The sequence below is a fragment of the Leptosomus discolor genome, chromosome 16, assembly GCF_034619465.1.
Source record: "Leptosomus discolor isolate bLepDis1 chromosome 16, bLepDis1.hap2, whole genome shotgun sequence".
Taxonomy (NCBI): Eukaryota; Metazoa; Chordata; class Aves; order Leptosomiformes; family Leptosomidae; genus Leptosomus; species Leptosomus discolor.
In genome coordinates this window covers 16,996,096-17,021,159 of record NC_141406.1, presented here as the reverse complement: position 1 = coordinate 17,021,159, position 25,064 = coordinate 16,996,096, and the positions used below count along the sequence as shown (strand labels likewise).

The 25,064-nt window shown below is 42.6% G+C and overlaps 1 protein-coding gene across 1 annotated transcript in view; it reads right to left on the bottom strand.

The window, feature by feature from the left end:
• ZNRF3 (zinc and ring finger 3) overlaps positions 1-25,064 on the bottom strand; it is a 94,115-nt gene that overhangs the window by 30,919 nt on the left and 38,132 nt on the right. Inside the window, exon 2 of the mRNA XM_086474347.1 lies at positions 3,299-3,424. Coding sequence (XP_086330473.1) covers positions 3,299-3,424 — 126 coding nt within the window. The remainder of the gene's footprint in view (positions 1-3,298; positions 3,425-25,064) is intronic.

Here is a 25,064-nt window from a genome sequence, read left to right as displayed (position 1 = left end):
AAGCAAGTCCTTAACTTCTCTCACCTTCCTGGCACCAACTCTATTCCTACTATCAAATCAATATGTCAAATTGATCCAACCACATTACTTCCCCAACATACAAGATTTGGCTTTCCTTTCACAGAATGGCTTCTAATGGAATTAAAATCTAAGAATAGATATTAGGAGATCCCAGTGGCAATTTCAGTATTAGGAAATAAATGGGAACTGAAAAGGGGAGGTATTATCTGCTTCCAGCAGGAGGTACAAATGATCACACAGTCAGACTTTACCAGACAAAGCAGAAACTCCTGGGTCCTATATACTCAATTTTATGCACTCTACTACATCTTTTAAGGAGGTAAGAATGTTCACATTCAGTGAGGCCTCGCTCTTACCCACCTGAGTCATTCATGCAGATGTGTGTGTAACAAGTGCTTTGCCTTTTATCTCACTTGCTTAATATCCAGATATCAGCAACACCAGCAAAGCTGAAATGCAGTGCTTCATATAACCAAGAGGCCAGTAGTATGTTTCTGAAATGTTACATCAGCCCTGCATGTTGTAATATCCACGTTATGACTGCAACAGAAGTTGCAACTGGACAGGCCTACTTTACAGAATTTTGGAAAAGCAAAAGCCTACCACAACTCTACTTAAAGGCAAACAAAGCATTTGTCTGGAAGACCAAATAGTGCAGGACAAGCCACCCTGGGGGCAGGATAAATCAAACCAAATGAGGAACAAACAGAAGGGTTGCACTCCTTGATTTCTTCCTCCTTTTCTAAATGGAAGAAGTTGCATTTCCCTTCCTCGTTCAAGGCCACCCCTCCCCCATTTTATTTTATTTTCCTTTCTTTTTTCATTTCCTTTCACTTTTCCTTTCCCCTCTCCTTTCCTTGCCTTTCTCCTTCCCTTGCCTTTTCTTTTTCCTTTTAATTCCATTTCTCCTCTCCTCTCCTCTCCTCTCCTCTCCTCTCCTCTCCTCTCCTCTCCTCTCCCCTTCCTCCCCTCCCTTGTCCTCTCTTCTATTCCCTCCCCCTCTCCCTCTCCCCCTCCCCTTCCCCTTTCCCTTTCATATTTTCTTTTAGGTCAAACAGCTGCCAAATCCTAAAAACAAACAGAAGATGACACATGTGCACATGCAGCAGGTTTGATACTTACCCAGGCAAAACAGTTTACAGGCCAAACTGAATATTCATGTAGCCATTCACAACAAATTGCACAGAAATTGAACTTTTCAGAGACACAGACAATCGCAATGCAATTTGTTCCCAATGGTAAGATAACCAGACTGACTTAATTGACAGACCTGCAAGAAGCTCATGGATGATGCTCCTGCTGCTATTTGCACAAAACAATATTTCAAGAATTCTGAGAAGTCCTTAGGACATAACTTGAGCATAGAGAGGACTGAGCACAAGAGTTGCAGAGAAAAGATGCAGAGGAGAAACTACAGCATCATGAAACAGGGAACAAAAATTTCCGGAAGAGAAGGATAAATGGTGACATGAAAATACAGAACGAGGAGCTGCATTGCAGTTACTGAGAACCAAGTATTGCCTTTTTACACCTGTTAAAGTTACTGCACGTAAACTGACACACAGGAAACATTGTGCCCAAACTCTTTGGACACACCTTATGCAGGATGCAGGAGTCACGTCACCATCACTATGTGTCAAAGTAGATGCTACAGAGCTCCTGAAGCAAAGCCAGGGTCTGCTGTTCAGCAGGTCAAGCTTCAGGATGCTAGGATCAGCAGTTACTGGCATGTACTCATTCTAGAGATCGGTGTGGCTTCGGGGACATGGGGTGTACAGAGGACGCGGCGGGATTTGATTACATAGCAGTGGGTCAGGCAAGCAATGTCACTGTGTCAGAAAATATTTGTACCATTGTGCAGGGTATCTATGGTTTCCACTTTCTTCATCCATTTCGCACACCTACTTCCTCACATGCTTTTCAAGAGCCTGACAGACAGGACTGAACAGATTCCTTCCTTAAATGGCTTTCCCCAAGACTCAACTTACTCCTGGAGCTTACTTATGGATTACTATGCATCTTTCAGTACCCAATCTTCTCTAATTCCCATTCTCACGAGACCTTATCCTCAGATTTTATCCTCCTAAGAGCAAAGAAGCATCATCTGGAATTTCTGTGAAACAAAAACAGTATTCCAAGTTAGAAAAAAAAAAGTTGTACTATGCTGAAATTCAATAGAAAGGGCAGTCACTTCTTAAAGGGATGTTTCTCACCATGAACCACAAGCTAAACCTGCAGCTAATTTTAGACAAGCAGATGGTTTCCCATTTCCTTTGAAATGTGGGGTTTTTAGAAGTTTTGTTTATAAATATAGAGTCAAGTTTTACCTACAAAACATCAACCTAGGACTTTATTTTCTGTGTGATATACTACATTTTCACTGCTCACCAACACTCTTCTACCAAAGTCTCAGCAACTTGAGTGAGCTGGATTTTAGGATGAACCCCAGAGATTTTATGCCTTTTCAACAACTCAGTTACTGGCAGAACTTGTGGGCTAGGCTCTTTCACACACTTCCACTTCCAACTACTCTAGATTTCAAATGTCAACATATAACCACCTCAATCCTTAAAAATTCTAAGCGAAGAACAAAAAAAAGGACAGCCTTCGGCTCTCCTTTTTAACACATCTGGCAACAGTAATGACATATTACTGACTTCAGCCAATAAAACAAAGGGAAATGTTTTGCAAGAAATTTAGATTCCAGAGGCCATATTCCACAGGGAGATTCCAGTAAGATGAAAATTTTTATTTCTTTGACCAATATAGTAACATTCGCTTGTTATTAGAGAAATCTATCCTGCAATTAAAGCAAAGAAATCTCTTCTAGGGTTGAAGACTCCTCTTCCCCCAAAAAAGGAAATTAATGTATATCTTCTGAGAAAATTGTACCTAAAGAAAACCAATAAAATGCTTTCATTCTAACTGCTTTTGACAAGAAGCTTCCTTTGATCAAGTCAGCATTACACTTGCAGTTCATCCTACTTCTACTCCAATACTGCTTCTGCTAAACAGCCATTTTTGCAGAAGTCTGTTAGGTTCCTACAGAGCTCAAAAAGTGAATGTGTGCACTCAGCTCCACATCACCATTTCTGTCAACAGTGTTATGACATTATCTTTCCCTGAAGCATCTAGTATGAAAACAGGCAAAACAGGAGTATTTTGTGGAGTAAAGGGAGTTTTCTCTCGGTTTATTTCTTGCTAATTTTTCTCAGAAAGGTCCTAACCCTTCCAAGAAACAGTTACATGCAGCATATACTCCAAACTACCCTCTTACCTTTCCTAAGACAGTGAGGCATGGCTTAGGCTCCAACTCCGGCTGTTCCAGTTTCACCACTCCTACCCAGCCATATTCATATAGGTCTTCCTCATCATTGCTGTTACACAGTCCGAGCGGATGCATCTGAAATAGAATCAGAAAGTAAACTTTAGCCAATCAGTAGCATTCAAAAAACATACAGATTGCTTTTGAATACCTTAGTTTATAACAAATACACTTTTATTGATTAAGGTACACCAGAAAAACTCAAACATAAGGCTGCGTATATGAAGAATTCAGCATGTTTCTGAAGTATGCTATGAGTACAAAACCTTGGAATGTTATGTGAGCTCACTCTCATCTTGCTTTTAAGGCTAAAAATCAAATGTGATTGTAAGTCCTTTTCTCAGATATAAAATAACTAAACATAAAGCTGCACTTCATATTGCAAACCACCTTTCCTTGCGAAATGACAGAAGTAATACGAACTGTTTCGCAGAGTTGCTCATAAAAGCTTTACAGAATCAATGTTTGAGAGGACTATCACTTTTTTTTTAAAAAATATTTGCACAGTATTAACTGTCTGTCATCCTCTGGAACATGCCTATCACATAGTTCAAAGTTAGGTACAAGAAACTTCCTAACTATTGTGGAACAGTCTCTAGCTTTTTCTGAATCCAATGAGAGGGGGGTATCATGAAGTGAGAAACTTCGGCCCTGTCACAGTTCACATCTTTGTGTTTCTTAAGACAAGATAACAGTACATATTTCATAGAATCACAGAATGGGTTAGGGTTGGAAGGGACTGTAAAGATCATCTAGTTCCAAGCCCCTGCCAGGGGCAGGGGCACCTTTCACTAGAGCAGGCTGCCCAAAGCCCCATCCAGCCTGGCCTTGAACGCTGCCAGGGAGGGGGCAGCCACAACCTGTTCCAGTGTCTCACCACCTTCACAGTGAAGAATATGTAATCTAAACCTACCTTCTTGCAGATTGAAACCATTACCCATCATCCTGTCACCACACTCTCTGATAAAGACTCCCTGACCATCTTTCATGTAGACCCACCTCCTTTCAGCACTGGAAGGCCACTGTAAGGTCTCCCCGGAGCATTCTCTTCTCCAGGCTGAACAGTTCCAGCTCTCCCAGCCTGTCCTCACAGGGCAGCTGCTCCAGCCCCCTGAGCATCTTCATGACCCTCCTCTGCACCGGCGCGAGCAGGTCCATGTCTGTCTGGTGCTGGGGGCCCCAGAGCTGGACGCAATACTCCAGGTGGGGTCTCACCAGAGCAGAGCAGAGGGGCAGAATCACCTCCTTTGACCTGCTGGCCACACTGCTCTTGATGAAGCCCAGGACGCGGTTGTCCAAGGCTGCAGTCCTACCTGTTGTTTTGTGCCCACTACCCACGACCTCGAACTCTTATCTTCTCATGATCACTACAGCCAAGGCTGCCCCCAACCTTAAAGTCCTCCACCAGTCCCTCTTTCCTTGTCAGTGCTAGGTCCAGTAGGACACCTCTCCTTGTTGGCTCCTCCACCACCTGAGTCAAAAAGTTTTCATCAACACACTGGAGGAACCTCCTGGACTGTATGTGCTTGGCTGTGTGGCCTTCCCACCATACATCAGGATGACTGAAATCCCCCATGAGAACCAAGGCCTGTGACTGTGAGGCTACTTCCAGCCATCTGTAGAAGGCCTCATCAGCTTCCCCATCCTGATCAGGTGGTCACAACACCCACAACAGGGTCTCTCACATTAGCCTGCCCCTGAATCTTTACCCACAAGCTCTCCCCTTGCTCTTCATCTGCCCCCAGGGAAAGCCTGATACATTACAGTTGCTCTCACATAAAAAGCAACTCCACATAGCCCTCCATGACAGCATTCCAGTCATGCGAGCTATCCCACCATGTCTCAGTAATTGCAGTGAGATCAAGGCCCTGCAACTGCACACAGATCTCCAGTTCTTCCTGTTTATTCCCCATGCTGCATGCATTGGTGTACAAGCATTTCAGGAAGGGAGTTGAGCATGTAGATTTCACCCTCGAGGGGTGGTAAGCCTTTTGGTTCTCAAAAATACTAGCATGCTGTCCCACAAGTACTAAGCTACTACTTCCAGGCACCTCTCTGGCAGGCCCAGATACAGCCCCATCCCCCTCTGAATCTAGTTTAAAGCTCTCTCAATGAGCCCTGCTAACTCTTGTTCTAGAACCCTCCTTCCCCTATGAGATAAGCTTTTCCCATCTGTCATCAGCAGGCCTCGTGTCTTATAGATCAATCCATGATCAAAGAACCCAAGTCCTTCTGGTGGCACCAGGGTTGGAGCCAGGCATTCATCCTCTGGCTCTTCCTGTTTACCATCTCATCATTCCCCACAACTGGAGGCATAGAGAAGAACACAGGAGAACACAGACAGAGTAGAATTCTCTGCCCAGCTCTTAATTCATCCTTCCTCTTTTTTTTTTGTTATGAGTTACTATTACACACTACTGAGCTACCTACAGCCTCACATGGATGAGCAGTTCAACTCTGTTTTAAAGCTTGGATAGGTACTATCACTGGAAGACAAACCACTCCTTAAACTCAGCATCTGATGGATAAACTATTCAGCAAAGACGTAAAAACAAGGAAGGGAGTCAGGCAGAGTGCTCTCTCCAAAATTGCCAGGGCATATATTCCGACATAATTAACTCCAAAAGGAGTTCATGGGAACCTTTAAATAAACACAAAGCGTTAATCTATATTAAATACCTAAAGAAACAGAATCATTCCTTGATGTAACTCCCTTGACATACGCTGTATCAATTGAGCTTTGAAACCATAACCCATATCTAAGAAGTTTCTAGTTCAAAATCCTTGAAATGTGCTGGGGCACCTTCCGCATGCCTGAAAGGGCAAAACTGAAACCACAACTCAGGTGCTTTTACACAAAGTTACAAAATCCGTATACATTGCTTAGAGTTTAAAATAACTTCAGAGAGCCGCACAAATTTAAGTGGGTTAGTGTTACAGAGCAGACAAACAGCAAACCAATAGAGGAGGAACATTTTACTCTGTAACTCTATCACCTCAAAAAAGTACTGATGATTAAAAGAAAACTTCAACCCTTTTATCCTTTTATTTTCTGTCTGCCAGGATAAGGCAAACCACCATATGAACAGCTCAGGATCTTTCTATACACTATCATGAGATGAAAAGTCTTGGCCTTTTTTTCCAAACCATACAAAATACTGTCTCTACCCACTTTAGTCCAGAAAACATCTTGGAAGAAGGCCAAGAGGAACAGAAGATTCTTTCCGCAACCGCTTTCCTCCAGAATACTGTTATTCTTTAACAGTTTCAAAATGTGAATAGCCTTTTAGATCATAGTCACCAATGACATTCTGCAGTTATGTCCCTGGAAATCAGGATAAGTCCAAAGCTGAAAGAGCCTCTTCTCTTCCTTTATGCAAAGCCTGTGCTTCGTTACCTTTAAAGAGAAATTGTTGATTTTGTCCCCTTCTCAATGGCAATACTGTCTGACTATCTCCCACAGCAATGCCCCAAACACCCAAGACAGCCTTTCTACTTAGAGGCAAAAAAGCTGCAAATTATACACAATTCCAAAGACAGTTAACTATTTCCAGTGTAGAATATTAAAGGCCTCTGAATAGAGTTTTCAAGACAGTCAGGGATTTGCAACAGCCAAGCACTGAGCACGCCCTAGCTCAAGGATCACACCTTCATATATAGGGAATGTATTCTATGTAGCACTGAGCGCCCAGGCATTTAGCAAAATGACAGTTGCATTTCTGAACTCTCCTGTCTTCTTCAAAAAGCTAAGTAGCCTGGAAAAGGACCTATGTACAGTTTGACAGACAAAATTCATAGGCCTAGAAGCAGCAGAGCCTTCAAAACTCAAATAACCTCCATCCTTCTATCAAGAACCAATAAATCACTTTTAAAACTTTGCTAGACCTTTGGGGTGTCACAGCTAACAATTCCTTATGTTTTCAGACCTTACTAAATAGGAAAAAAAAAAGCTTTTCAACCATGATACAAATATTAACTTGATGCATTTTGGGAGGGGAAGGGCAAGGCATAGGATTTAGCACTACAAAGTAGTTATCGGCAAACTAATGTTTATAGGGCTCAGGTGAGCTTCATGGTTAGACCTCCATGGAAAGAGTGTGACTGTCCAGAATAAATTCTCCTTCCTGTAATAGGAGGCATGAACAGAAGAAATAAACATGATAACTAGACAGAGGAAGATGGGGAAACATAACATGGTGGAAATATAACCCGTAGTTTCAAAAAGGGAAAAAAGAAAGACCCAAGGAACTACAGGCCAGTCAGTCTCACCTCTGTGCCCAGCAAGATCATGGAGAAGATCTTCCTCAAAACTATGATAAGGCACATGGAAAACTGAGAGGTGACTGGTGACAGCCTACATGGCTTCACTAAGGGAAAACAGTGACTGACAAATTTAGTGGCCCTCTACAATGGGGTGGATAACAGAACAGTGACTGACAGCATCCACCTGGAACTGAGCAAAGCATGAGAGATATCCTTGTTTCTAAAATGGAGACACATGGATTTGACGGGTGGACCACTCAGTGGATAAGGAATTGGCCGGATGGTCACAAAGAGCTGTGGTCAACGGATCGATGTCCGAGTGGGGACCAGTGGTGAAGACTGGTGTCCCTCAGGGGTCTGTACTGGGACCAGTATTAACGTCTTCGCTGGTGACACGGACAGTGGGATTGAGTGCACCCTCAGCAAGTTTCCCGATGACACCAAGCTGCATGGTGCGGTTGACACGCCTGAGGGAAGGGAGGCCATCCAGAGGGACCTGGACAGGCTGGAGAGGTGGGCCCGTGCAAACCTCATGAAGTCGAACAAGGCCAAGTGCAAGGTCCTGCACCTGGGTCAAGGCAATCCCAAGCACAGAGACAGGCTGGGCAAGGAGTGGATCGAGAGCAGCCCTGCGGAGAAGGACTTGCGGGTGCTGGTGGATGGAAAACTGCATATGAGCCACCAATGTGCGCTCGCAGCCCAGAAAGCCAACCGCATCCTGGGCTTCATCAAGAGCAGCGTGGCCAGCAGGTCAAGGGAGGTGATTCTGCCCCTCTGCTCTGCTCTGGTGAGACCCCACCTGGAGTATTGCGTCCAGCTCTGGGGCCCCCAGCACCAGACAGACATGGACCTGCTCACGCGGGTGCAGAGGAGGGTCATGAAGATGCTCAGGGGGCTGGAGCAGCTGCCCTGTGAGGACAGGCTGGGAGAGCTGGAACTGTTCAGCCTGGAGAAGAGAAGGCTCCGGGGAGACCTTACAGTGGCCTTCCAGTGCTGAAAGGAGGTGGGTCTACATGAAAGATGGTCAGGGAGTCTTTATCAGAGAGTGTGGTGACAGGATGACGGGTAATGGTTTCAAAGTGAAAGAGGGAAGATTCAGATTAGACATTAGGAAGAACTTCTTCACTACAAGGGTGGTGAGACACTGGCACAGGCTGCCCAGAGAAGCTGTGGCTGCCCCCTCCCTGGCAGTGCTCAAGGCCAGGCTGGATGGGGCTGGGAGCAACCTGGTCTGGTGGAAGGAGTCCCTGCCCGTGGCAGGGGCTTGGAACTAGATGATCTTTACAGTCCTTTTCTACCCAAACACTTCTATCATTCTATGACTGATAGCCCAAACAGAGCAGTCAGGGACACGGTAAGGTACCAAGCAGTCTATGGCTCATTCCAGATTCGTATCACACAGCAACAGCAGAGTTCTGCTGAAATGGAGACTGCCACATCATTTGATTCCTGCCTCCAGCAGACCATAAGCCAGCAGAAGCTGCCAAGGCTGAAATTACCAGATCATTTTGACTTCAACCCAAATGGAATAATGAGATCCTTAAAAAGGCACTCATCTCTTTCTGATAAACCGCTAACCACATTCATTGTTTCTATGGTTCTCCTTGATAGAACTGCAGGGGTCTGTCTCCTGCTGTATGAAGAAATTATATGCAGTTCCAAGATCATAAACGATGGCCACTCCTGAAGCGTAGCTTTGCAGAGCTCCTACCTACTAATTAGAAGACAGTAGGAACAGATAGCACATCCAATATGTTCTCCCTTCCAGCAGAGGTAATCATTGTCCAAAGAATAAAGGAAAATCTTAGAGGAAAACCCTCTCTACCAGATTAGCCAAGAAATAAGACTCTGAGAAACTGCATGCATTAAGAAGGATTCACAGACCGTCATGTGCTTACAGCTGCCTTGGACAAAATATGCATGACATTGTTAGTATCATTTGAGGCATGTGTATCATGCAGTAGGTACTAGGCACTAAGTTTGAAATCCAGAGACTGAACTTTGGAACGCGCACTAAAACCAAGACCAACGTGTGCAAGTAAATGAACTATCTCTCTGAAAAACCACAGAAGACTTTCAATTGAACGCAGAATATGAAGCTAGACTGCAGGACGGGTAAGAATGAGGAACTGTATGAGATCTGAGAAATACCAACTATTTTTCTGCCAAGAAGTGGCTCCTGCTTAGCATTTACTGACCACTATACGGCATTCTGAAACTCCTTTTCCAAATACCAACGGCCTCTGCATCTTGAACCTAGTTCAAAGAACTGCACTTCCTAGTTCCTCTATCCTGATGCAAGAACCTAAAAAAGGAATCCCTGGCAAGTTTGTCAATAAAGGGAAAAAAAATTAAGCAGTAAATCATCTCAGTACAGGACTCATGCCATTCACACAGCTGTATTCACCGTGAGGGAAAGAAATTTTCAAATTCTTGTCTAAACCCATGAATTGAACGCACTTAGAACACACACTTTTATTCACAAACTATAGCAAGGTTGTACTACGAACTAGTTACTAGAAGAAAGCTGTGCTCTGGCTAGCAAACAAAACCAGAAGAATTCTCCTCCAACATGGCCATGCTGGCTACTACCATTGCTGTGCAAGGACAAACATGACCACAGCAAGTGGATTCCATTTTGAAGTTCAATGACTCAGGCACAGAATGTCTACCTTACATTTCCCACCAGTGTATAGAACACTGAAGCAGGGGGAAAACTCAAATTTATTAAACCACCACACAATGGCAAAATGATCTTGCACATGAGAAACCTCAAACCCAAATGCAAAACCCAGTGTAAGCAGTAAGCAAAACTAATAGGGTGCCGCAGGCTCTGTGCTGGCAAATGCAAAGAACTTACTAGGTACATCTGCAGGCTACAAAATCCCAAGGATTTTGTTGCATCACACTGGAATCTCACCAGAGTAATTAACAAAACAAATTATATTATGCCAGCAGTACTCCCTCCAAGTCTGTATGTTTCAGGAAGGGACAATTGACAAAAACATTGCAGTTTATTTAAAAACATGTGTATTGCAAAGCCAAACTGTTCCTAGACTATTTGTTCCATCGAATCTGAAGATCTACAGGACCAACACAAATACTCAGCCAAGGGATAAATCAGACACAATAGTCATTAGCTCTGTGTAACCATTAACACATTGAGGGAACTCATACTCAAGTACACAGTGTCAGCTCTTTCAATAAAATGGCATTATAAAGTCAATGACAGGTTGTACAATCTACCAATTTACTAATCTTATCATGACCAGAACTTAGGAGTGTGATGTCTGTCCCCACGCTCCAGCACCTCTTCCTCTGGGTTCCTCATGGATTTCTGTGACAGCACTCTTCTCATCTTCTCTCTGGGTGCTCTCATCTGTTCACATTGTTCAGATTACAGGTTTTTAACGCAGATCATTTAAACCTCCACTCAAACTCGCTTCTCCATCCACCTCATCCTAACCTCATGCCTTATGGATAAATTACCAATGGCAACCTGATCACTTTCCTCAAAATTCTGTCCCTACCCCACCTGCCAAGAGAAGACATTGACTTCCCCCACCTCAAAAAAAATCTGCATTTTTGGGTAACATTTTTACATTTCCAAAAATCCCTTATTGTATTTGTTTCCACAGGGAATGCACATCTCTTCTTTTTACACCAACTCATCAATTTCCATCTTACCTACTGCAACTTCCTTCTCCCTGAACACAACAAGCCCTATAGTAACCTTTCTGACCAGCATTGTTAGAATCACATTCGTGGTGCACCATTCTGAGCATGCAATTTCCACCCAGGAATCTCTTCTCTGCATAAATTTCCTCCTGGCTTCATATCCCAGCCAACAGTGTTTCATTCACACTTCATATTGAGACTCCAGCAGCTAACAGGGAAGCCAGCTTCAGTGGTCCATTCATAAGGTTGTGGGTTTTTTCAATTCACACTATAATTAAGGATCCCAAAGGACCTAAAAAAAAAAAAAAAAAAAAAAAGAGAAAAAGAAAAAAAAAGACAAAGGGTACATTGACACCATGTGAAGATCACAAGTGAACTTCAACCTTCAAACCATTAAATCTTCATGGTATATCATGCCACCAAATGTTTATTGGCTTGGGTGTGGAAGCAGGACAGTCATGTCCACACACACGAGGGTGATCCCATTATATTGATTTGGGGGCTGTGCTAGCTTGGATAAAACCAGGCTGACATTAAATGTGTCTAACACAGCTCCAGCAGTTTGCAGAGAGACAGAGCATGTCAACACTGTAAACAAATTCTCTAATTTCAGTTCCACTGAAAACAAAACAACACAATCCTAACAGATCCCAACTCTTCCCCTTTCCTGCCAAGACATCAGTTCTAATAAATACAAGCCAGGTCTGGATAATAAGACTTGGATAGTCTTAAAAACTTCAATAACATGCCTTTGGGACCCAGCATTACCTTCCCAAACTTTCTTCTGGTTGAATTCTTCATTATAAATTCAATTCTTTAAATCTCACAAGCCCCAAAACATCACTCTTTCTCCTCCACCCTCTGGGCAAAAAACAGGTGAAAGGTCGTCTGTGTTATACGCATGCCTTCACTGAGCAGCTGTGTAGCTTTAGCGGCATGACCTCTGCTCCTCTCTTGAAAGGCTACCTGCGATATGGCAGTACAGAAACATAGCAAGGCACATACAGAGTTTAGAATGTGTGCTCTGGTTACAGGAACACAAGATCAGTAATAATCAAAATAAACAAGAACATCTTCACTAAAACTACCTATTTATACTTCCCATTCTTTTCTTAGTTAAATTTTAGTCTTTCTTCAAGTTGGGCTGCCAAAGTCTCCCTCTGTGCTTAAGCCCTTTTAACTAATCAGGTGTTTTATCACCTGACAAATAACAAGGGAAGAGCTACAAGGTACACAATTTTTCATTCATGTTTGGGTTTTGACCCCGTATTTGAGGTTGACCTGATTTTTTTTTTTTTTACAAAAGTATCTCTCAGATTTAGTAAGTCTCCCAGATACCTATTCACCTTTTGCTTATTCTCATTGTTCCATTGAGCGTATCACAAAACACAGTCCTATCTACTCACATGCAATGTGCACCAACAGAATCTGTGGTAATTCAGCATACAATGAATAAACGTACCTCTGTGAAGCCAGGTAAAGATTTACATATATGTCAGAGGGCCCTAAGTAACTCTGCATCAATCTGAAGCTTCAGTTGGTAACATTGCCATAATGACTTTCATACTCCTGTGGCAGAGGATTAATGTGTAGAGAAGCATTCTATATTGTTCCTAGTTCATGAAACAAAGGCCAGGGTACCAAGGCATCCTATTCCAAAAAACTGAAGTATGACTTTCTCATGGGCATGAAGGAGTATGTGCTATGAAGTTCTGAAGTATATGCTAGCAGAACCAGACTTGATATTGCCTGTCCAAACTAAAGTTACATCCCAATCTGCTAAGCATTGCTATTCTTTTAAGGTTCTCTCTTGCCTCTGACATACCAGCACATTTTGAAACACAAAATTCAAGTATTTTCCCCTTTGTTTAGCTATGTATTTGACAGAAAGATCTGGATAACCCAGGTATAACAAAGCCTCATGGTTTTGCAACAGTAACCAGAAATGACACTGCTGCAGAGGCAGGGATTGGGTGAGGGACTGGCATTACCCTGAGCACCCACATCCCATCCTCTAGGCACCTATCATCCCTCCAGGCACATAGAACCAATTTACTCACAAAAGTAAAAATTTACAGAAGTGAAAACTTAAAAATGGCTCACAGATCCATGCTGGGAGCAGAGACCAGTGAAATATAATTCTGTAGTGACAAAACTAGTACAAATTCTAAACCACCTAAGACCACAAAATAACACAGGTCTCGAGATCTACCGCTGTCCTAAAGACCATAATAGTGAGGATGAGAAGGCAGGCACGGCAGGTTTTTGTCTGCATTCTTAAGTGAAAAACAATGTTACATGTAAGGTGCATATCAGAAGTGTCAACCCAGCAGCAGAATTCTGAAAAACATGTATTTAAGATACTGAAAAATCCAGAGAGTAAACACCAAGGCAAGTAAGACAGGGACTGCATCGACAGAAAATTTTCTGTCCGCTGAAGTGCTCCACCAATTCAAGCCAGAAGTAGTCAGTGGATTCTGCTTGGATTCCACAGGCTTACATTGTAGTAGTCTCCTTAGATCATGACAGACAGAATATATTGCAATTTTCTGAAACAGGGAGATCAACTAAAAGTGCAACATAAGCTAGTGAATTTAAGATTTCAAGCTTAAAGCCCTGGTATTACTTCCACCAATTCAGTGCCTAGATGGGGCAAAACACCATGCACTGGGGCAGATGATGCTTACAACAGGACCCATGCAGTGCAAGTGCCCGTTACGTTCTCATCTCTGGTTTACAAGTGAATTAACCCTGATTCTCAGACAAAGCAGTGGTTTTCTTACTCTCCATCTTGGGGAGTTGATTCCACAATAAACACCAATAGGATCAGCTGTCTGATCAGACTTCACTGCATGGCTAGAAAAGTGTTAGAAAGGCAGATGGTACAGTAGCATGAGAACTTAGGCCACTAAAATGAACAGAAAATGAAAAATAAAATCATGCTGAAATAGTAAGGATTTTTTCCAGCATGAGCTTCCAGAAAGAAATATCTAGAACTGGAATAACAGAGTGGAACTGTAACGTTTGAATGGAGGTTTTCAGGTTGATAGAAAGCAGTAGTTTTGTTTGGTTTAACACCAAAAAAAAGCAGGTCTAGCATTTAACTGCACATTAAACACTGGACACAATTCTGTAGCAAGTTCTCTAGTAGGCAGAAGACACACGCAATGTGTTAGTATGCTAGGAAAAGAGGAAATTGAGACCTTGCTCAAGGGTCTGTATGGGCTACACTTAAGCACTCTCTGAAATATGTACCAAAGTTAAAATTTTCAAATAGAAATAGTAGCTCTGACCCCTCCTCTACCAACATCATTCGACTATCAAAGCTCACTTTTATCCCTACCAACCTACACATGCAATCCATTTGTTTGCTTATTCTGTTTTAAAGCCAAAGAAATTCTATGGAAATCAACATACTACTTTAATAAAAGATTAGGAAAGAGCTGAGCAGAGAAGAGAGTTGTTTCCCAGGGGGGGCTTTCCATATCCCACAAGACTTAAAAATGTTATAAGGACCCTGACTCCTATCTTGCCAATAGCCTATTTCCTTGGTTAGCTCACTTGAAAACTCAAGCTCTGCCAAGTAAAAGTTGAGCTCCAGTTGGGAACCCAAGCTCTGCAAATACCAACTTCAGTGCCAGTTCCAAATGTCAATATTGATGTAAGAAACTATTAAAAATCACCCCATTCCAGTTTAAATACTTCCTTGACCCCTCACATACAAGAGATCAGAGAATTCCCTCCCCTGCACCATCCATAGATGGCTGTCGTGGTTTATCCCCAGCGGGCAACTAAGCACCATCCAGCCACTCGCTCACTCTCCCCATGCTAGGATGGGGGAGAGAATCATAAGGGCCACCAAGAATTGCATTAGGTTTAATGAAGACAAATTTTAAGTCCTACAGGTGGGATAGAGTCACACTGAGCAGCAGTACAGGTCTGACTGACTGCAGTGTAGCTCTGCTGAAAAAGACACGGGGCTTCTGACAGAGAGGAAACTGAATGCAAGTCAACAGCTCAGGCTGCATCTGGAGCACATGTACAGCCAGCAGATCAAGGAATGTGAGCATTCCACTGTACCTGGCACTTGTTAGACCATACATGGAATAATGTGTCCAGTTTTGGTTGGAGAAGGTCCAGCAAAAGGCCACCAAGATGATAAAAGGGTAGGAGAACTTGACATATGAAAAAGGTTGAAAGAATTCCATTCACTCAGCCTAGAGCAGTGAAGGCTCACAGAGACAGAGGTAGTTTTTTCATGAGGGCACACGATGACCAGACAACAGGCAACAGGCACAAGGATACTTCAGGGAAAATTCTGTCTGGATATATGGAAACAATCTTTCACTGTAAGAACAATTAAACAGTGGAACAGGTTGCCCTGAGAAGTGGTGGAATATCTCCACTGGAAATATTCAAGATTTGGCTTGACAAGGCCCTAGATAACAAGGATGCTACGGATGTGCTTTCAATGGGAAGTTGGATCAGATGATCTCCAGAAATCCCTTTCAGCGTAGACTTTTCTATTGTTCTTTGATTCTAAGTTCCATCCTCCAAATCGAGGTAAAAATAATTTGCAAAAGCTACACTTGCCATGCTGCAACTTCAGCAAGCTATTGTTTGGTATCTAAAATGGATCTATACACATAGCCCATTAGACATGCCACTGTTTTACAAATAAGCATCCCATTAAATAAAATGTTATTTGTAATAAAGTTAGACTTGTTGCACTACCAGACTAAACAGCATACAGAAGGAAAACTCAGTATGGTAAAAATTTCCAAATCTCTGCAGAGCTTCAATCTTCACTCACTGTCAACAGGAAGGAATAAGTAAAGAATCATAAAAGTGACAGAGGCAGGAGCGAGACCAAGTAAAAAAGTTTTAAATATTAAATTCAGTTACAACAACCACCAAATTGTCAAGGCAGCGGAAAGAAAATCTCAAAGAACAGCATTTCCACTATCTGGTGTCTGCACCTTCCTCCAAGCTGGCTGGTGCTAGCCAATTTCAGACCACATACTGGGCTGCAAACCAATTGTCCAATTCTGTACAGCTGTTCGCATATATTGCAGGTGGAGAGTGGGAGAACAATAGGGTTGGTTCATTCACACTATTGATACAGCTGTCACAATGAACTGAAATAACATATACTCAGATTTGGAGAGGTATCTGCAAAGCTTACTTCCACAGGACACATACAAGAACTCTGGAATGAAAGTGATGGATTTCAAGTTTCCTTGGAAGATTCTGCTCTAGATTTCACCTTTCAATACAGTGATAATCTCTTCTTAGCACCAACAGCAAATTACTACATTGGGTATAATACTGCTAAGACAGCTTCTTTCTACACCTAATACAACAGCTCATCCCTTCTCTAATTTTTGTCATCTGTAGTCTTGGATATACAAGATGTGTGTTTAAGATTGCCAGCAATTATTCATCAGCATCAAAAACGTTTCTGGTAGCCCAAAAGCAAGGCCTAACCCTAACAGAACCAGACACATCAGTAAAAGCAAATACATACACACTCTGGAATACTCGCTTGCCAAAACCACAGACTTTATAAAACTATATGAAAAACAATTGCCTAAGCAAACAAAGTTATGACAATGCAGTCACTTTGTTCTTGTTCCTATTCCTACAGCACTAGATCTCTTCTAAAGAAGACCCTTCTTCCAAATCAGGTTGCCCTAAATTAATTTGGTTTACATAATATTTTTTGTTTAGTACTTGGCTCTAACCTGAATCTTTCGGTGCCGTCAGATGAGTAATCTGTGGGATATCATGCAGGTAGTCATGCTTGAAGCAGAAACAAAGCAAGAACTTGTGGCAAGTCACCAGTTTCCCATTCAAAAAGCATTAGAAAACAAGTGAAGGATGTTAAGTGAGATGTATTTTCACTATAGCGGTACAGGTCAGAACAAAGCTACTGATTCTTCCACTCATAAGTGATAACTAACAAAGGGGAAAAAAAATAAAACCGCAGAGTTTTATAGCTCATATTCAGTGAGAAACGTGGAAAATTTCTGTCAGAGCAATGATGAGAGCTCAGCTCATCACATACACTGCCTTGCACCAAGACAGCCTAGAAACTGGCCCAGTCCTGTGCAATAAAGTCTGTGCTTTGTTCCAGCAGGAACTACAGATTTGATAGCTCTATGACATGGAACAATTGCCCATGCATTCATTAACTCCACTGAAAAACACCTAATTTGTCCGTTGTCTCTCAAGCATACTTTCCACCAGCATCAGAACACAGAAAGAATGCAGGAATTTGGAATTCACCCAGCGGAGCCCAAACCACATAAGATGAGCACCTAAAGGAAGAAAATCTACAGCTCACTAGCAGAACTGCTTCTGTTTTCGATCTACTCCAGTCACAAGATCAAACCTAACTGAGCCTTTGCTACATACTGGCATTACTTTAAACAGAAAACAAAAAAAGTCTGTACTTCATTCGTGTGAGAAGAAATTCAGCTGTGACCAGGAACAGACCACAGGGCCAAAAAGTGGCACTGGGTAGAGAGCGAAAAAGTAGTAATCTAGAGAGGTTTCCACCAGGACACAAAGTTAAGCCTTTTAGAGCAAAGGCAAGATACCTGGCTAACATTCTCCAGTGAGAACAGTGACTGGACTAATCGTATAAAGAATTCCAGTAGAGCTTATATATTAATAAACAATATGAGAAGCAGAAGGCTGCAAAACAGTCATGTTAGTGTTAGCAACACTCACTTTTGGCATCTCCTCTGAAATTTCACCTTCTTACATATTAAAAGAGAAACTGCTTCCTGAGGACTACAAAAATTACTTTGCACTTATTCTCCAGGATAGACTTGAGTCATGTCAGCCGACAGATTTCCCAACTGACTGTTGCCACTGCTGTGATTTTGATCTTCAACATAATGCAGCTACTAATACAACTGCATCACCATAAGACTGTGCTTGTTCCTACTAATTATAAATACAGTGGAATGAAGAACTTAACTTTTCCATCTCCATTTACTGCTCTGTATCGGCAGAGAAACCTGTTGCCAAAAAACTGATTTAAGGTTCTGGACTGCAATACTCCAGCCCAGCATTATTAAGAACCACACCAGAAAGAAAAGCCTCAGGCTGAAGCTTCTCTGTATCAGTGCTTTTTGAAAAAAGGCATCAGGAGAATATGCCATTACAGATGAGCAATCCAAACTCATACAAATGGGGAAAAAAAAAGTCTTTCAAGAACTAAAGAATAGGGTTTTTTAAAAAAAAGTTAGGAGTTACTATTGTCTCTGCAGCCTGATAAAACATGAGGGTTTTATGCTGGCTGCAGATGGAACATAGCAGACTTTTTAAAAAAGGTGGAAGACAGAAGCATTTTCTCATCACCCTGTGCTCCTCTAGACCACACTTCAGCCTCCAGCGCAACTACAATACTCCATTAAAACACAGTTTCTTTTCACTTTTCAGACTTCTTTTTTCTGTTTTGAAGAACATCATGCCAAAAACCAAATCACCACAAAATGTAACATTATAGGATCTGAGCATTTCAGCAGTGCACTTTTCTTGGCTATCAATTGTGACCATGCGGGTCAACCCAGTGGTTAGCATTGAACCCACAAGTGGCTTCCACCGAACTTTCTCTATACAAGAGCACCAAGCATTCCTGGAATCCTCTCACAGCCCACTTTACTCCAGGAAGTATGCCAAAAGGGATGATGAGAAATCCAGTCTATACTGTAATTAAATGTAAAAACAGAGATATGCAGTTGAACACATCCACCAGGCAGAAAAGGCCAGTAAAATTCTACAATGCAGACAGGCCAGTACTACACACAGTCCAACAGAACCTGTGAAAAGGACCAGTAAACTTTGAAGAGCAGCCAGAGTAGGTTTTAACCAGGGAACCAGGCCTTGGCACTGATCTAGTTCATCAGCACGCTCATCACCTGAAGCAAGAAGCAGCATCATTCACTTTCTCCTTTGACACAGGGATACCCAACCTGTGACTCACAGAGTATGTGAAGTGCTTGTGAGCAATTCACCTGTGCCATGGCCCAGCTTCAAATCCCTCAGGAGCAGAAGAGAACTGCCAGGTGAAAGACATACCTGGCAGCAGCAGCATGCTCTCAGACATCCTCCTGCTAGGATTGCCCCAAGTCAGAGAGATGCTACAGATACCCACAGCACATGCATGGTAACAGTTGCATACAAAACTGTAAATTCAGCACATCCGCGTCAGGTTTATTGCACAGGCAGAGATCAAGTATATTGCCCATGCTATACAGCTGTGAGCCACTGCAACAAAGCAGATGGGCATTCATTTTTCCAAACACTTTGCAAGGGAAGTTCCCAGCCCATTCAAACAGAAAGCTGGCCTCTCCCTTCCTTCAAAGTGTCCCAAAACCAAAACTCCATTAAAAGATGTGCATACTCGAGATAATCTGAGAGCAGATTTCTTCTCTCAAGAATTTAAGTACTTTGATTACACTGAATTCTCCTACCACAGTACTGACAGAGCAAAGAGGAACAAAGTCATGTTTATAGTTGTGTTGTTTTCCTCTTTAAATGGGTGGAAAGATGCTGGCAAAAGATGAAGGCACAATGCCATTAAGGATAGGGGAAACTGGAGGGAAAGTGAGGAGTAAAATGGCAGAATTACTTTGGCAGAAGTAGGCTGCCCGTAGCTATACAGTAAAACAAAAGTGTTCTGTCCCTATATAGAACAAGACGAGCCCCAAAAATGCACTAATGGCCAGAACTTTAGATATATCATAACTGGCTGGGAAAAATAGGATTACCTTACATCTCATGAACAACCAGATTTGTTCCATAGCACTCAAGTGGGGACTTAAAACTGCAAGCATCAGGTCAGTGCCATATAATCTCCTCGGTTTAAGTTAAAGGCCTCACATGGAGTTACAAATACTTTGCAAGTAAGCTTGCTAGCAGAAAATGGAGAAGTGAGTATGAAGAGACCCTGACAAATTTTGTATAACATAATGAGGTCTATTTGTTCAACCCCAGGGAGTGTTTGGGGCCCAGAAAGAATGAATGTAACTATTCAACAGCCAAAAAAACCCCAGTTGATTGAAACTGTTCATATAAGGAACCCTAAAAGAAAATTTCATTTGCATTCCCTTGCCAGAAGCACACACGATGCACACTTAGAAAAGGAATTAATTTGTCTGGGATGAAAATTCCAAGTGTTAGGAGGGAATTAAAAGACAATACACACATGTGTACAGATCAGAGAAGGTAATATTTATTTTACAAAAGCACACAGCTCTGAAAAATCTCTGAGTTACTCATTTGCAGATTGTATTTTAGTAAGAAAGTTTAACAAGCAGATTGACAGATCTCGGGCTGACCCAAAATTTCACAGTGCTGTTAGTCTCCAGACCAATAGTAACTGTTCTTTATACGTGTAGACTGATTTGTGATTGATTTCCAAACTCAGTACAGTTCATTTTTCTGACATGTAATCAGGTCTAGACCCTGGCTTTCCAGGAAGTTCTTGATGTAACATAGAGTTTAAGAGCCGATTTGCTTCTCTGGAGACCTCTAGGACCCCAGGCAAGAGAAGATACTCTGTGTATTTTGCATTAAGCTCCTAACAAGCATAGCTGGTTTGCTTGCATTCAGAGATGTGGAGAACTGTGCTAGATGAATGGAGAACAGTAGGGAAAAAGAAGAGGAAGACGAGTTAAAAATAACACTAATTATTTCCAAGGCATCCTTTAAGTTTTAAACAAAGAAAGAAAGTAACCTCAATAGATGCCGTGCATCAAAAAAACATGAATACAACAGGACTTGCAGAACTACTACATGCGACTGACGTCATCTACCTGGACTTGTGCAAAGCATTTGACACTGTCCCGCACAACATCTTTGTCTCTAAAACGGAGACACATGGATTTGACGGGTGGACCACTCAGTGGATAAGGAATTGGCCGGATGGTCACAAAGAGTTGTGGTCAACGGATCGATGTCCGAGTGGGGACCAGTGGTGAAGACTGGTGTCCCTCAGGGGTCTGTACTGGGACCAGTATTAACGTCTTCGCTGGTGACACGGACAGTGGGATTGAGTGCCCCCTCAGCAAGTTTCCCGATGACACCAAGCTGCATGGTGCGGTTGACACGCCTGAGGGAAGGGAGGCCATCCAGAGGGACCTGGACAGGCTGGAGAGGTGGGCCCGTGCAAACCTCATGAAGTCGAACAAGGCCAAGTGCAAGGTCCTGCACCTGGGTCAAGGCAATCCCAAGCACAGAGACAGGCTGGGCAAGGAGTGGATCGAGAGCAGCCCTGCGGAGAAGGACTTGCGGGTGCTGGTGGATGGAAAACTGCATATGAGCCACCAATGTGCGCTCACAGCCCAGAAAGCCAACCGCATCCTGGGCTTCATCAAGAGCAGTGTGGCCAGCAGGTCATGGGAGGTGATTCTGCCCCTCTGCTCTGCTCTGGTGAGACCCCACCTGGAGTATTGCGTCCAGCTCTGGGGCCCCCAACACCAGACAGACATGGACCTGCTCGCGCCGGTGCAGAGGAGGGTCATGAAGATGCTCAGGGGGCTGGAGCAGCTGCCCTGTGAGGACAGGCTGGGAGAGATGGAACTGTTCAGCCTGGAGAAGAGAAGGCTCCGGGGAGACCTTACAGTGGCCTTCCAGTGCTGAAAGGTGGTGGGTCTACATGAAAGATGGTCAGGGAGTCTTTATCAGGGAGTGTGGTGACAGGATGATGGGTAATGGTTTCAATCTGCAAGAAGGTAGGTTTAGATTACATATTCTTCACTGTGAAGGTGGTGAGACACTGGAACACGTTGTGGCTGCCCCCTCCCTGGCAGTGTTCAAGGCCAGGTTGGATGGGGCTGGGAGCAACCTGCTCTAGTGGAAGGTGCCCCTGCCCATGGCAGGGAGGTTGGAACTAGATGATCTTTACAGTCCCTTCCAACCCAAACACTTCCATGATTCTATGCCTACACAAAAATCAGCTCACTTAAAATAGACAAGTTATACTAGGAAATGACGGAAAACCATTCCTGTGAAATTTCAGTCTACTGTAGCTTTTGCCAGCCAGACTTCTGGGGAATGGGAAAAGATGAAATGGGGACTTCGGTGGCGGTAAAACCTGAAAGGAAAAATATTTTACATTTTCTTATCCATTTGTGATCTGCACTGTGTCATAATGAAATCTTGCATTATCCAGCCATCCTATCTTCCGTGACTTCTGTTTCTGGTTATATGTGCTGAAGTTAGCTCCAAGAACTACATCTTCTCCAAGGCAGATTAATTGTCACAAAGGCAAAGCACTTGTGGAATATATACATGATGATTTGTTCTAAAGAAACTAAGAACTTCTTTAGAAGCTATGGTTGTTTTGATTTGGGAGAGGCTTTCAGCTCATCTATGGTCTAGAAAGGCAACCGGAACAAAAGGGTGTACTATTTCACTAGCTGTTAATAATTCATTACATTTACAGCAGCAGTTTAAGTGTCATTTATACAAGAAGAGCTGCTTCAAAGTCTGCATTTTAGCAGTGAAGAGACTGCTCCAGAGGAATACTCCATGTACATCTGAAAATGCACTAGAGCAAAGGTTGTTACATAAATTCCATTTTGATCATGGTACCGTCTACAAAGCCAGAACATAGCCATAATCTTCCTCTAAAACCAAATGTAGGGGATTGCTTATGCTGCAAAGCACCTCAATAAATATTTTTATTCATATTAAATAATTTTAAATCGGTCTGCACAACCCCTCCTTTCCTTCTTTCTCCTTTTCCAGTCTGACCATGTGGCGAGAGAGGCTAAAGCTAGACATGCTTGTTCAGGCACTCCTGGCTTTTCTACAGCAAGCCTGCTGATTTGTTTCATCTTGCTTCAGTCAAAAAAACCCATTAAACTCCAACATTATTTAGCTATTCATCTGCACGTTCTAACTGCCTGCCCAGAAGCAAAATCCTTCTGCATATCAATCTATATTCTGGTCGAATCACTTGGAAGGCTTTGCAAGCACCACAATCTCCCTTACTACACACTTCATACCCAAGACCAGTCATACTATCTGCTACCCAAGGTCCAAGCACATCTGTCCTGACAGGAAGACAAATGTAAACATCAGTCCTGATGCAACAGATGTCGCTACCCCACACAAGGAGGGGTAGAGAAGTGTTCTCATATGGGCTGAAGGAAGACTATTAAATGAAATCCAGTAAGTATCATACTTTCGTTTCAGAGGAAAACTTACGTATACAGCAATTGCCAAAATGGATTAGACTACACCACCTGCATTAATGGCTCCTACAATATAAAGCACAGAGTCATAATCTGCATGGCCTACTTTTCCTCAGGTTCTGTAAGAATAAACAAATTACGTGAAAAAGGTAGGTACTGAAAAGACACATCAATGTTGGAGTTCCTTTAGAGAAGTAGCAGCTTCTCACAAACTTAACCCTGCCCTTGTGTCATGAAGTCTCTTATTTCTAAGGGAACAATCCATTACTTTTACTATCTTACATCTTTGTTTACCATTTCTAGCTGGGGTTAAAGGAGAGAGGCTGGGTTTGCTGGTTGTTTTCCAAAGAGAAGATAATATTAGAAGATCCAATTAAAAAGCAGTATTCCAGATAAGGATGAACTAGTTACCTGCAGAGATCACAGATACCTCCCACATCCTATTTTTCTAACTTTGGGTGGTACGCTGCACTGAGGCATTCCAACTGCATACACAGGCACATTCAAGTTATTTTCTTCATGTTTGCTGTAAAATACCCTGGAATGTCTAACTCCTGACTTTATTCATCAATATCCAAAGTCAATTGCTATTCTGCTCTCTTCAATAAAGCCTGAAAAAATCTCAGACAGATTGAATGCTGACACAGGTTGATTAAAGCAATTTAATCACTGAAGGGAAAAAAGTGAGAAAGGAGATGGTAAAATTTGTAAAAGAGTGTAAACACTATTAGTTGCAATGCTCTGTACTAAAACTCACCTGTTCACCTTTCACTGTAGTGAAAATTGGACATTTACTCCTATGCTTGCTTTGATCCCTGATAATACCTTACTTCTTACCCTATAGCTACTGTTTCACTGTAAGACTCTCATGAAGGATTTTTGTCAGCATTTAGCAAAGCCTGGTTATTTGGATTTCCAAAAGCAGTCACTGTCTGTGCAAAATGCAACCCAGACACAGGGCTCTAGTGCGTCCCCTTCCATTTCACACCATAGCCTTCATTAACAAGTTGATACGCTTTGGATTCATTCGCTGGGGCCAGAGGAACACAGAACATGCACATAGAGAAAAGCTGCCCTATAACTAAGAACAATATTGTCCTTAAAAAGAGGGATGGGGGAAGGGAACTAATGAGAGTAGATTGTTACAGGAAGAATGCAATGTCCTCATCACAAAACTAATCAAACTTTCTTTGTCCTATATAAAAATGCCAAGCAGAAACTGTGCATTTCTGCTGGAAACCATTTTCCATATGCAAGACAACATTTTATCCATATAGAGAGGTAAAAGCCACACAGAAAAAAAAAAGTTGAGAATGCAGAAAGAAATCAGGCTTAAAACGCACAACACTCCATCCCATCCCCCGCCCCTCATGCCAACCTCTCATCTATAACCCAACACAAGAGAGACAACAGGCAAACAGCAAGAGGTCATCTTCAAAAGGCTGGTTGCCAAGGGAGGCCAGTGGAAAGAGCGAAGGCATGTCCCCATCAAAGTCCAGCAGCTGTGAGAGAGCCACAGAGGTGCAGCTTCCGCTGGGGCTGCAGTGAAATTCAGAGATGGA